Source organism: Aptenodytes forsteri, unplaced genomic scaffold (genome assembly GCF_000699145.1).
Source record: "Aptenodytes forsteri isolate BGI_AS27 unplaced genomic scaffold, ASM69914v1 Scaffold307, whole genome shotgun sequence".
Lineage (NCBI taxonomy): Eukaryota > Metazoa > Chordata > Aves > Sphenisciformes > Spheniscidae > Aptenodytes > Aptenodytes forsteri.
In genome coordinates, this window is record NW_008795303.1 from 813698 (window position 1) to 826740 (window position 13043).

At 38.5% G+C, this 13043-nt stretch overlaps 1 protein-coding gene across 1 annotated transcript; it reads left to right on the forward strand.

Moving 5' to 3' along the window:
• The first annotated feature begins 342 nt into the window (after positions 1-342).
• On the forward strand, positions 343-12752 carry SKA3 (spindle and kinetochore associated complex subunit 3). Its single transcript, XM_019472090.1, has 9 exons — positions 343-445; positions 1595-1659; positions 2220-2385; positions 4030-4453; positions 7609-7709; positions 8498-8685; positions 8887-9099; positions 9293-9411; positions 12584-12752. Exons 1-9 carry the CDS (start codon positions 343-345, stop codon positions 12750-12752), a joined length of 1548 nt encoding a protein of 515 aa, XP_019327635.1.
• Positions 12753-13043: the final 291 nt, after the last annotated feature.

Genomic DNA, 13043 nt, shown 5'->3' on the forward strand with positions numbered 1-13043 from the left:
ACGGCTCCAGGCCGATGGCGGGAAGCAAGATGGGGGCGCGCGGCGGCGGGCGGCCTGTCTCGCGAGAGCTCGCGGCGGGCGGGCGGGGCCTGGCAGCGCCAATGGGGCGCGCGCTGCTCGCGGTTCGAACCTGGTGGCGGGCGGTAACCGTTCCCCCTCGGGCAGCGCCCGGCCCGGCTTTCCTCTCCTCTCCTCAGGGTCGCTTCCAGCGCGCAGCGGCAGCTCCAGAAAAATTAACGGCCGTTCGCGTGGCCTGGGGCTAGTCGGGGGGAGCGGGGCTCGGGCGGCCCTCGCCGGGTGGTGCTGGCGCTGTCCCTCTGGCGCTCCCCTTCCCCGCGGGCGATGGACATGTCGAGGGACTTCTTCGGTAAGCTGCGCGCCCTAGCCCTCACGCTGGAGAAGGAGGCGAGGCAGCTCGAGCGGGCCCTACGCAGAGAGGACACGGGTAAGCACAGGCCTTGCCTCGTCTCCTTCCCGGGGCGGCCTAATCCGCTGGGGCCTCTCCCGCTCCTAGGGCCGCAGCCCTGCTCCGGGGCTCCTGCCGGCGTGTCCGTCCCACCCCCAGGCAGCAAGACCCCGAGTCCGGAAGGTGGTCTGGAGAGTTGCTCCCGATGACTCGTGGTGATGGGTGTCACGCCTGGACGCTGGGGCTGACGGCTCTGCTGGGATAGCCCTGGGGGAGGGCGGGGGCGGTTGTTTATCGGGAGTCCTCGATTTGGGTTCCCGCCTGCCGCTGTGCCCCTATGCTCCTCTGGGCATGCGGAGATGGGCCTTCGGTGGGCTGATGGGCCTGGGAGTAGATCGGCAGGGTATGATTTGGGCTCCCCCTCTTATCATTGTCTTTCTGAGCTCCTTTGTGAGTGCGTAGGTGAGCTTTTATTACGGGGAAAAACGGGATGAACAGGGAATCACATTCTTGCTTTTACTCTTCTCATGGATTGAGACAGGAAAACGTATTTGCAGGGCTTGTTCTCTCTGCACAGATAGCTCAAGCTTCTAATTGGATTTATTGCTGTGCTGTCTTGTCGCATAGCAGGTGTCCTCTTTTACACTATTTGCATTAACCTTGATTTCCAGTGAAAGAAGTAATGACTGCTGCATGTGTAAGTGAACAGTACTAACATCTGCCCACGTACGTATAAGGCAGAAGAATTCAGCTTTTTGTTGATGTACGTTTTTCAGTGCTGTCTATATCGCTTTTTTCAATTTTTTTTATTATTATTTCAAGTTCAAGCTCTTTAAGGATAAAAATTCAGCATAAATAATCCTTGATAGTGCAGGGACCTACCTATTGTACCAACATCTGCCATACATTAATCTTTACAGTATTAGCTGCAACAGTAAAATGGAAGCCTCTGCAGTTTCTCTGTGTAGTTTAACATACTGTGCAAATTGCAGTCTCGTGCTGTGCAAGGTACCTGATGTGAACTAGTTTCTCTTTGATTTTCTCTATCTTGACTCTCTTTCTCTAACATGTGACTCCAACATCTCTAATACAGGAGATTACGTTCTGATATAGAATGTACTTGCATGCTAAAATACTAATACTCCTTTTTTCTTCCCAAACCTTCTTATGTGAACATGCATATCAAAGACTATGAAGATGAATCTCCAATAAGAGTCTTACATGACCTCCATTGTGAAATCAGGACTCTGAAGGTAACATCTTAACTCACTTCCTTCTTGAAAAATTGTGGGGGGGGGGGTATCCATAAACTTATGGTTCTATTTTGATCATTAAGCCACAGTACAATTTTGTTAGTCACCAGTTCTGACCCTTATTTTTATTCATTTATCTCTAAGTCTTCAAAGTGGCTGTGGATGTCGGGGTAGTGCCCAAAAACTTCTGGGTGACTCAAAGTAGATTTAGCAGTGTTTATTAGTTTGCAATCACTGTTGTCGCTCGGATCAGCAGGGGACAAAGGTAACAGAGAGGTTGTAGCTGTGCCAAGGCGTAGGTATAGGGCAGAAGGATTCAGGAGCAGCAGCTCCCTACAGAAGAGTTGTGCTTATTTGTGTTCAATGACCAGCACTTAGAATAAAGAAAATCTTCACAGAAGTTTTTTCAGGTATAGATAAGACCTAAATTTGCTGCTAATCCTCATCTGAATTGAAGTTCAATACTTATTCCCAAAACACTTCATGTGTAAACAACTACCATGTGGTGATTTGTAAACCAATATTTCTACATTTCTCTCCCCCCCGCTTCACCCCCAAAGGAAGATGTTAATGCCAGTCTCGGTAAGAGTTGCTCTGAAAAACAAGCAATTAATGACTTTATGAAGGCAAGTGAAATATTGATGCAAAGAAATGCAGCAGATCTTGGAAAAATAAGAGAGCTGTTCCAGAAATATGGCTACAAACCACATGTCAAAGACTCTACAGGTAATATTTCTTGGCAATACAGTATGTGAAGACAAATGTAACTTTCTAAAATGTTTCTTTTTAGCTATGTGTATATTTCTATTAATTAAGAGATCAAGTACATCTATGTTATTTGCTTTATAATAATGTCCAGAGGGTAAAAGATTCTGTTGTGATTGGTGCCATAAGAATAAACCAAAATACAAAAAACTTAGATCTCCTGGCATGCTTTTAAGTTAGCGTGTGGGGTTTTTTTCTCCAGTAATAGTTGTATTCAGAAAACATGTTAGCAAACATGTTTTCATAACCCAGAGAATTATGGTGCTTCGGCTTCTTGTGCATGGGAAATGATTGTAGATGCATCTAAATTAGTTCGTATTCATCTGTGATGATTCCATTAAGTTAAATCACCATAGAGAAAATCTTAAAATAACGTGCTCCGTAGCACAAATGGGACAAGAGAAGCACGTATGGGGATCAGGTGACACTGGCAATCTATGAAGCAGTACTAGCTTGATCATTGGAGCCGGGGGACATCCTTAATCCAGTCAGAAAGTGCACATGCACCTGTGTGAAAAATCCAGATATGCCAAATGAGTTTAAAATACTACAACTGTCAGTACTACACATACCCCTTTCGGTATCAAGGGCCCCATCAACCTTCAAGAAGCCTTTGGCAGGGTATGCCTGAACTTTCCCCCAAGCGTTATCCAGTCATTACACAAAACAAAATTGTGGTTCTGGACCATATTGACCTCCGAGTTCAGCTACTACAACTGTTTTACAAAGATACGGCAGAAGGCTCCGATTTTATAGTACCTTCCTTGCTGTCCTCTCTCTGCCTTTAAAGAAGACTCCAAACAGAGCTACAAGGTTAATTTATTTTTTAAGATTTATTTTTAAGCTAAGTGTATTTGAATATGTAATACCAATACCCATAAAAAGGTAATGCCTCTGCTATATTATTTTAAATAGCTTCCCCCCCCCCCCCCCCTCTTACATCATGCAGAAATTCACAAATATTTTGTGGTGTTTCAGTTTATCTAACTACGGAAGTGTACAAATTACATGTTTGCTTATGTCTGCAGTGGACCCTTGTTATCTAAAAAGCTACCCTCTTTCATGACTTTTGAGTTGCTGCTTCATAACCTTTCCTCAATACTGTTTTTCTGAAGAATAAGCATTCTAGTACTGCATGCAGCCTTTGCTCTTTCCCCAAAAACATTTTCAGTTCTATACAAATTTTGTTTTCATTGTCATTTATGTTGTACATTTCTAATGAATTTCCATTCTTGCACTGAAGTAAAAACAAATATATTTAAGGTTAGCACTTCCTGCCTGCTCCATGCAGGGAGATGAATTCTATTAAAAATATACATGTGTAAAAATTTTTCCATTTCATTTTTCCTAGAAATAATATTTGCCAATAGAGTGAAATTCAGTAACTGTGTGACCTATATTATAAATATAGCTTAGCCTGAGATGAGCTTTTGATATCTGTTGTAGCTTCAGGTTCAATGCTTTAAAATGAAAGAAGGAATCTGTTTTTGACAATAATAAATAAAAAATTTTGAGCTGGGGGGGGAAGTACCAATTTATTTTATAAATTCTTACAACAAACTTCTGACATAATTTTTTTTTATTGTTATTACTTTTCTCAAACAGAAGAGGAGGAAGAAGTTAACAGTGATTCGAAGGTGTCTGTCCAGAATAAATCTGATGCAGAAAAAGCAGACAATGTACCTCATCTTCCTGCTTGTACTGAGAAGCCACTGGTGCCCAAAGACCCACTGCGTAACCCCCAGCTTTCTGATTTTGGTCTTTCACAATATGCTTTCTCCAGGCCTTGGAGTGCAGTGAAAGGACAACACGCAACAAATGCATATCGAGAAAATTCGAAGGACAGGACTCCACTAAAAACACAGACCCCCCGTATTTTGCCCAAAACACCAAAATGTATGCTAAAGATGGACGATTATGAGTGTGTAACACCAAAACTTGAACATTTTGGCATTAGTGAGCATACCATGTGTATGAATGAAGATTATACGATGTCACTTATTCGTAAAACTGCTCAGACAAGCAAGAAGTGAGTAAATTACTTAAGTTCAGATTGTTTCTCTACTGAATTTTCTGTAGTTTCTTCTTGCTGTACTAATTTCTTGCTGCTATGGCCCTTCTCTCTTTCTTCAAGCAGGTGATATGTTATTATCTACCAGCTGGTTAGTCTTGTGTTTTTATTCAACTCTCTACATGTCTTTTCATATACCCTTTGCAGTGCCAAACACTGCCTTGAAACACATCTCCGATATACTCCTTCCCTTGACTGCACCATGATAAGAACCTTCCACGCACAATCTATTTACAAAGGGAAAATGCGCAGTAAATCTGTGATCTTTTGCTTTCCTTAACCTTGGATTTGGATTTGAGGACATGTTGTCTGCAGTAGATATTACATAACCAATTTAAAGGTTTCAAAAGTTTCAGGAATGTAGATAGACCCGGAAAAAACTTCTAAAGCATTCAGTAAAATGCCTCATTGTAGAAACAGAGTATTATCTCTTACGTTATCCAGCCTGACCTTACAAACTGTTAGCTCTTTTTGCTCCAGTCTTCTGTTGAAAAGACATCTTGAGATTTTCACTGTTCTAATTAAAATTAAAGAAAAGAATTTGCAGCAGTGAGGTGTAGAACACCTTAGCAGTAGAAGTATTTTTCTATACTTCTAAGGTAATGTAAAGGTAGTTAGATCATGTTTTTATAGTTAGTATTAGCAATACATTCAATTTTAAAAGCTGACGGTATTTAAAAGAAACTCGCTGTTCTGCAGCGAAATATTTGGTACTTAGAGAAATTATTCAAAAAACAACAACCATATTGACGCAAGCTGTGGAAATAATAATTCAACTTTTTTTTTTTAATCCCTGATATTTGCAATATAGGCACAGGTGTGAAGTTCTTCAGAACCATGCCAATTTAAGTGGCTTTGTCCCCCAAACATCCAATTTACTGCAATGGTTAAATTTTGAGTGGTTTTTCTAATTTTAAGATTACTGGGGGGGGAAGGGAAAGTGAAAAGATACATTTTCTTTTAAAATAGTTTTGGGATCTCTCCTTTTAAATAGTTATATGAATACTATATTGTCTATAAAGCTTTATAGTATTGGAATTGTAATAACAGGAAAACTGTTACTGAATCCTGAAAGATATTAATTCAAAAATCATTCCCTCTCAAATAATATTTTGAAAATAGTTTCAGCTTATCGCACAATTTAAGTTCTATTGATATCTATAACTTTTTGTGGTTTTGTACTACTTTTCCTATTTAATGAGAACTGTTTTAAATGTGGTCTTCACCTTTAATTATGGCTGTAATTTATAAATCTACATCCACGAATGTAGATTCTATTTCTGTGGCTTCTAGTGAAATGATTAGACAGTCCACTAGCGATATTTATATATAATAATAAATAAAAAAAAATCGCACTAGCAGTCTTCTATACCCCTAATGAGAATATGAAAATTCTGTTGAGAATTAGTTACAGCATCATTGCTCTTTAACACATCATCGTTATCAATGACCAAAACAGATGGACACGCTCTTAATTGTGACTAAAGTTAAAGCTGCGTATGGATTCAGTATTAGTGGCATATGTGAGAGGTCATGACACTAACTCATTAGAGTTAAAATGTTGTCTAACTGTCTTTTTAGCTTATTTGTTTTGTTTATTTTGCAACATGAAGTTAGGATTAGCTTGCGGTTTGATCAGAAAGGTTGAAACAATTAAACAGCTTGTTACCTCCAAAAAGCACTCATCTTGCCTCTTAGTGAGAAGGATCAGCATGTTAAATGGGCAGAACACTAAGCCAACAAATTAAAAAAAAAGAAAAAAAAAAAAAAAGATTCCCTCCCCCCAACACTGGATAATGTCCAGAATCTCTTCCCCGAGGATCAGATAAGCAAAAAAATTAGTACCAATGAGCTAGCTTTATACCTGTAGTTTCCAGATACAAAGACAGGTAATAATTCTGACTTACATGGAGACAGCCCTGCCCTTTCACATCCCTTGCTTGTGCCAGCCAGGTCTTGTACCTAGCTGAAATCTGTCTAGCAGCTGTGCATTGTGTGAAAACCACTTTAAAAATTAATCTCAAAGTTCTTAAAAATATTTAGTAGACCTCAACTCCTCCAACTTTGTCTTTCAGGTTTTCAGTTTTGAAGCAGGTGAAAAGAACAATATACTTCAGTGCACCTACTACAAAACTGAAACCAAAAGTAATTATGAAAGAAAAGAAGGGGGGGAAAAAAGGAAAGTGTCTGAACAAAAGTGGGTTTTGTAATACTTGTTCTTCTCCATTGTAAAAACTAAAAATCATATGGTTTCAGGTATCTATAATACTTCCAAGGTAAAACTGACTTGAAAAATTACTTTTTTTTTTAACTCAAAATTTGAAATGTGTTCATCTGAGTAAAATATACTGCCTCAAGCGGATTCTTTTTTTAAGCTTAGGCTTTGTTTATCTGGTTCTCATAGTTAAGATAACTTTTTAAACATTTAAAATAACTTTCTTATAGACACACTTTTGTGTAGAGTTTAGATAAGCTGCTTCTTTTTGTCTGGTATTGTCTCTTAACTGCCTACACCCTTCTTCCACTAGAGTATCTTGGATATGAAAAAAGAATTTTAGGAATTGTGGATTAATTAAGAATTTTTAAAAATTGTGGAATTGATATTAAATGGCTTTTCACTCTGAAGTTAGCTAGCGATTAGCATAAGTAATCTTATTCGAACTTAAAAATTGAATTAAAAATCTTCTGGTGTTCACAATAACGTTAGTAGGTTAAGAGCCAAAAAGATTTCCTCTTGTTTAGAATTTTGTAGGCAACAGGCAATTCAAAATAAAATAGACTGTACCCCTAACACAGAATTGATCATCTGGGACAAAGAAAATTGATCCTACCCTGGACATGTTTTTGTTTGTTTGTTTTGGGGGTTTTTTAATGCCTTGGATTGACATCTCAGTGTATTTGATAATTTGTGGATGGACTGAACATTTGCATGCTACAAATTGCTGTAGTAGAATCCTAGATGAAAAATCTGTGAAAAAATAATCTTTGAGGAAATGAATATTTGACTTGCATGTTGATGTACAAATACTAGAAAAGTGATCAGGTTGACAGTATTCCTTTAACTGTGATTTCTTCATATTATTTGAGAGCTAATTGAGGGTTTTGGTTTTCAGGTTGGTTAAAAAAGATGATCATGAAGTGAGTGTACGAGAAAAGACATCCAGGGAAATCATGGTTACTCCTGGGCCAAAACCAAAAGTGACAGCTGAGAATGGTAAGTTAAAAATATGTGAAATAAATATACATATATTTATTTATAAATGCATTTTTTACATAATACATGTGTAAATGCATTGTAAACACAGAGTAAACTTTTAAACTGTGTTTCTTGTTAAATATAGTTAATTCAGGCCCACTCATTGTATGAGTACTAATGTCTAGAAAATGAAATGTTGGTGGCTTCTATAGGAAAGTTTCTCACTTCAGTATAAATCTCTGCTCGTTCTTCTACTCATATCCATCTAGAATTATGCAGAGGAATCCATCCTTTTGTAACTGCAACTTATCCTTATTTGAAATAAAAATACTGTTTTGCCAACTTAGCTTTTTTTTTTTTTTCCCCTGAGAGTACCCATTAGATCTGTTTAAAGATAGGAAGGAAATTGCTTTGAAAGAGTCTAACAAGACAGTAACTTAGATCTTTCAAGAGTAGTGCTAAAACTTCTTTGAGAGATGTCATATGTTCTCTTGAAAATATGTGAAGATCTTGGGACAAACATAGTGACAATTGAATATATGGGAAGCTAAAGCAATGTTGATTTAAGTTGGGCTTTTTCAGTTATATTTAGTAGTGGGACTAGATTTTTTTTTTTTGCATTTGCTTTTATGGAATTGTGTAATTTGGATGGTTTGTCATACTAAAAATATCAGCTAAAATGATACAGGTGTTTTAGAATATGCAAATATATTAAAAACTAATAAAATTAGAAAACTAAACTGGGGCACTGGAACTGATAATATTTTTGTGTGTGTGTATTTTTATCCCCCCCCGCTTAATTTCAGCAGCTGAGTGGATGGCTTCTCCTATGATACTTGTGTTCTGTACCCCTGATGTAAAAAAGCCTTCCAGAACAAATAGTACAGTATTATCAAGGTCACCAGAGACAAATGAACTGCCTCTTCCCAGTCATACAGGAACACCGCAGTTTCCAGATTTTGAAACAAGATGGCTAAAAACAGAAGCTAAGGTAGTAAATAGCAATTATGTACATTTTCGCACACTTTTTACCATAAGCAATTTTTCAAATGTCACTTTGTGATTCTTTTCCAATACTACTTTTTCTTATGTCATTGTAGAAGATTTTTCTAATGGTAATTTTGTAAGAACATCTATTAAATACTTTACCTAAGATAAGTAAATTAACTGAAGGCATTTAATACCTCTTTTGCAGCAGGTAAAGCAGGGGGAAAAGATTGAGTCGGTGACTAAGAATGATGCAGCAGATAAACAATACATAGAAGATAGCATTCCTTTTGCTGTGAGCTCTGATGAGTATCTTAAACGTTTTGGAGACCCTTCTCCTCCCAAAATAAAACACTATGACCAGTTACTCAATACTCCTCCACCTCCAGAAATAACAAGGATACCAGATGATGTTCTTCAGGTTAGCTAATGTACTTTTTTTTTCCCCCTAAATAGTTTTAATATCAAAATAGTAAAATTAAAAGGGCTTAGTTCTATCAAATTTTGTTCTTCAAAAAGAAAGAGTTCTCTGCTACTTATTAAAAATGTATAAACTGTAATCTGTTTTGAGTTCTTAGATAATTCTTGTCATTACCTTTTAATGTTTCCTGTAGATTCTGTCCAAGTATAATCATAAAGTAGACTCTTCTAAAGCCAAGGAAAGGGAGACCAAGGCAGGAAATACTACAAGATATGAAAGTGATTTCACTGATTACTGCAACAAAGAGAACAGGTATGATTTAAGTTTTACAAATTTGGTTAAGTAATTTAATTTGGAGGAGCTACAAAGATGCTTTAATGCATTTAGAAATTCATGCAGCTGCTTGCTCTTCAGCTACCAAAATAGCTCTTGTTGCTGTCACTAAATAACTATTCTTTGGATGGTATCTGACTGCCTTTATTGTAAAGAACAAATATTATAATTGATTGTGTGTTTGAATCCTCCCAACTTTAAAAAAAATATATGAAGGTAGAGTTTTACTGTTTTATCTGTAGGTATATTTTGCTTCGTGGCAATCAAAGCACCAGTGAATGCTTTCTTCTTAGTTTTATTGCCTAAATTTACTCAGGAATTGGAGAAAACTACGTAAGTGACACGACCGATTTCACGGTTGTTTTGGCAAAGACAAAGTTCTTTGAAATGCAAAGCCACCTTACAAACAGTATGTGAGATGAAATTAATCTACAATAAGTATGAGTAATCTTTGAACAATGGAATAATAGCTTTAAAAAGAACTTGATCGTTTTGAATAGAAAGAAGTTTTCGTGACAACCTGATCAAGTGTAGATATTTCTGATTCAATGCAATGTATATTATACTTGTTGATTATCTGTTAAACTTGGGGTCAGTACAGACTACTTAGGTAAGAGGTGCAAGGAACATGTATGGAGTCAAATAATAATCACAACAACCCAGAATGAGACTGATAAAAGTAGGAATCTTAATATACTTGGAGTTGGAATCCATTTGAGTAATCAAATAGAGCAAAGTTCTTACTTTAGCTGACCCTTTTTTTTCTTGTTAAGTTAATTTCAAAAAAGTTTTCAATGTTTGTCTCTTCTGCTAATTCAAAATATGATTGATATAATAAGTTCATTAACTCTTCTGGATATATTTGCAGAGGATTTTTCAAGCCAAACATCTGAAACCAGGCTGAAGACCACGTTGAGACTGTTTTGCGTTCATGGATCTTATCACTGAATCACAGGAAGCTCAAAAAGCAAAAGAAAATACTAGTGAGAGGAAAGACCCATACAAAGGAAAAGTTTTTTTAATGGAGAAAGTTTGATGTGGATAAACTTGTTTGAACTAACAACTTGTGCTTAATTTTTTATTGAAATTATTGGCAAAACTTATTGAGGGTTTTTAAATATATATATATGCTTCAAAGAGGACTGGGGTCATGTACGAGGTAGTTGTTTCACCTGATTCTCATGTTTCTTGTGTATGCTTGCGTTTGCAGTAGGCTGTAGAGAAGCATAGTTAGGTTGCAGTAAAGGGAAAGTCCAGTATATTGCCCTAGAAAATGGATATGTCTGGCTGTTCTGGTGACACTGTACATCAAGTAAAGGTGCCTTTTTCCTGCTATTCCAGGATAAGCGTACATCAAATTAGCTGGAGAAGCTGATTTTCTCCTAGTTCTGGCCTGAGCACACTGTTGTTTTTCTGTGCTTAGCTTCTGTTAAAAAATACATATGTATTATGTGTCAGTCTTTGAGCTTGATCAACACTTCTGAATACTAAATAAATCTGTCTCAGATGTTTGGTGGCTGCTTGGAAAACTAATAATCTGCTGCTGTAAAAGCACTTACTTGTTCTACCCAACTCCTTCAGAGAGTGAAGGCCAGACCTGCTTCCAGCATCTTCACAGACTTACTTGTTCTACCCAACTCCTTCAGAGAGTGAAGGCCAGACCTGCTTCCAGCATCTTCACAGACTTACTTGTTCTACCCAACTCCTTCAGAGAGTGAAGGCCAGACCTGCTTCCAGCATCTTCACAGACTTACTTGTTCTACCCAACTCCTTCAGAGAGTGAAGGCCAGACCTGCTTCCAGCATCTTCACAGACTTACTTGTTCTACCCAACTCCTTCAGAGAGTGAAGGCCAGACCTGCTTCCAGCATCTTCACAGACTTACTTGTTCTACCCAACTCCTTCAGAGAGTGAAGGCCAGACCTGCTTCCAGCATCTTCACAGACTTACTTGTTCTACCCAACTCCTTCAGAGAGTGAAGGCCAGACCTGCTTCCAGCATCTTCACAGACTTACTTGTTCTACCCAACTCCTTCAGAGAGTGAAGGCCAGACCTGCTTCCAGCATCTTCACAGACTTACTTGTTCTACCCAACTCCTTCAGAGAGTGAAGGCCAGACCTGCTTCCAGCATCTTCACAGACTTACTTGTTCTACCCAACTCCTTCAGAGAGTGAAGGCCAGACCTGCTTCCAGCATCTTCACAGACTAAAACCGCTTAATGGGCTGGATGCTAGTCATGGAATTTCATGGTCTTAAAAAGGTACAAAGTATGCTGCTGCAGAGCAAGAATCTTTCAGCCAGACAGGTTTACCAGCACTAAGCAGGAGGGGTTTCACAGCCTGCATTCTCCCTCCACAGCACTTCATGGCTACTTTCTAGCCCTGAAGCAAGCCAGATATCCTGAAAGACTCCATTTAACATGAAATGGGACAAGCAGCACTACTGTCCTGGACCTTGCTGTATTCCCCTCACCCCCTTCAACTAGTGAAATTCCCAAAAGGGCTTATAAATGTCTTTTCCCTAAACTTGAGAACAACTCTCTGCTCCGCTGTCCTTTCCTCTATTAGGGAACTGTAGAGTTGTACCCAACAGTGCTGGGGTTCTGACTGTAAGCCACTTGCATCACTTTCTTGCCTATTAACAATGTTTTCTGCTATATTTCATAGCTATTTCATTAACTAATATGAAAGGGATTCAAGTAATATTTTGAGATACAAATTATCTTGAGGATGACAATTGAAATCTTAAACTCTTCTGGTCTACTCAACCTATTATGACATGATGCTGGCACGAGACTCTTTGGAATCTAGAAATGAAGTTTTACTAGTTAGTTTTGGTTTTCTTGCTTACGATATTACCCTAATACAAGCAATCTTGCTGTTTGTACTTATTTTCTTCTTTATAGCAGGACCATTGCTCTGAGGTGGATATAATCAGAGCAGCAAAACAAAAACTAGTTTTAGTTTGTTGTGCTTTACCTTTGAAAACCTAGGTTTCAGTAAGGCCTAAGCTGTAGTTTGAGTATTGGGGGTGGAGGAGGGAAAAGTTGGCAGAAGTGAAAGCATAAGCAGTGTTGGAAACTGATCTGTGTTCAAAATAAGCTGGGGAGGGAAAGCTTTGTGTTTTGTTTTGTCTTTTTTCTTCCTTCCCAGATCAGTGTTCTCACGCAGGTGGCTGTTTGGCCATCTGATAAACTGCACAAGTTCAAATACTGGAACAACCAAGTATGTAGCCATGGGGCTGGAGGAGGGTAAAACTCCACTTAAGCCAGTATTGCTGCTGAATGAAAGGCTCGTCCTGCTGCGCACTAAAGTAATATAACATGTCAGAGTGGGAATAATGCAAAAGAACTTAAAACAAAAGTTACATGTTGGTTCGTTGTGGGGTGAATATGATAATAGCATTGGCCTGTCAGAAAGTGCAGTTTGGATAAACAGTGGCTAAATAAGTAGCAAATGCAGTAGTTCTGTAAGGGCCAGTCGTCACCTGAAAACAGGCAAAATTGACTCAGAGTGCGGTTCTGTGTTGTGCTTAATTCAGTTTAATTGGGGGCTGCTTCCACTAGAGGCTGTTTCATCAATTCTCTTGCACAGAACCCAGGGGTTGTGCAGT

Coding starts and splice junctions, on each gene's coding strand:
- SKA3 (XM_019472090.1), top strand. CDS start 343: ATGGACATGTCGAGGGACTTCTTCGGTAAGCTGCGCGCCCTAGCCCTC. Junction 7,710..8,497: donor AAAAGTGACAGCTGAGAATG/GTAAGTTAAAAA, acceptor GCTTAATTTCAG/CAGCTGAGTGGATGGCTTCT. Junction 9,100..9,292: donor TACCAGATGATGTTCTTCAG/GTTAGCTAATGT, acceptor TGTTTCCTGTAG/ATTCTGTCCAAGTATAATCA.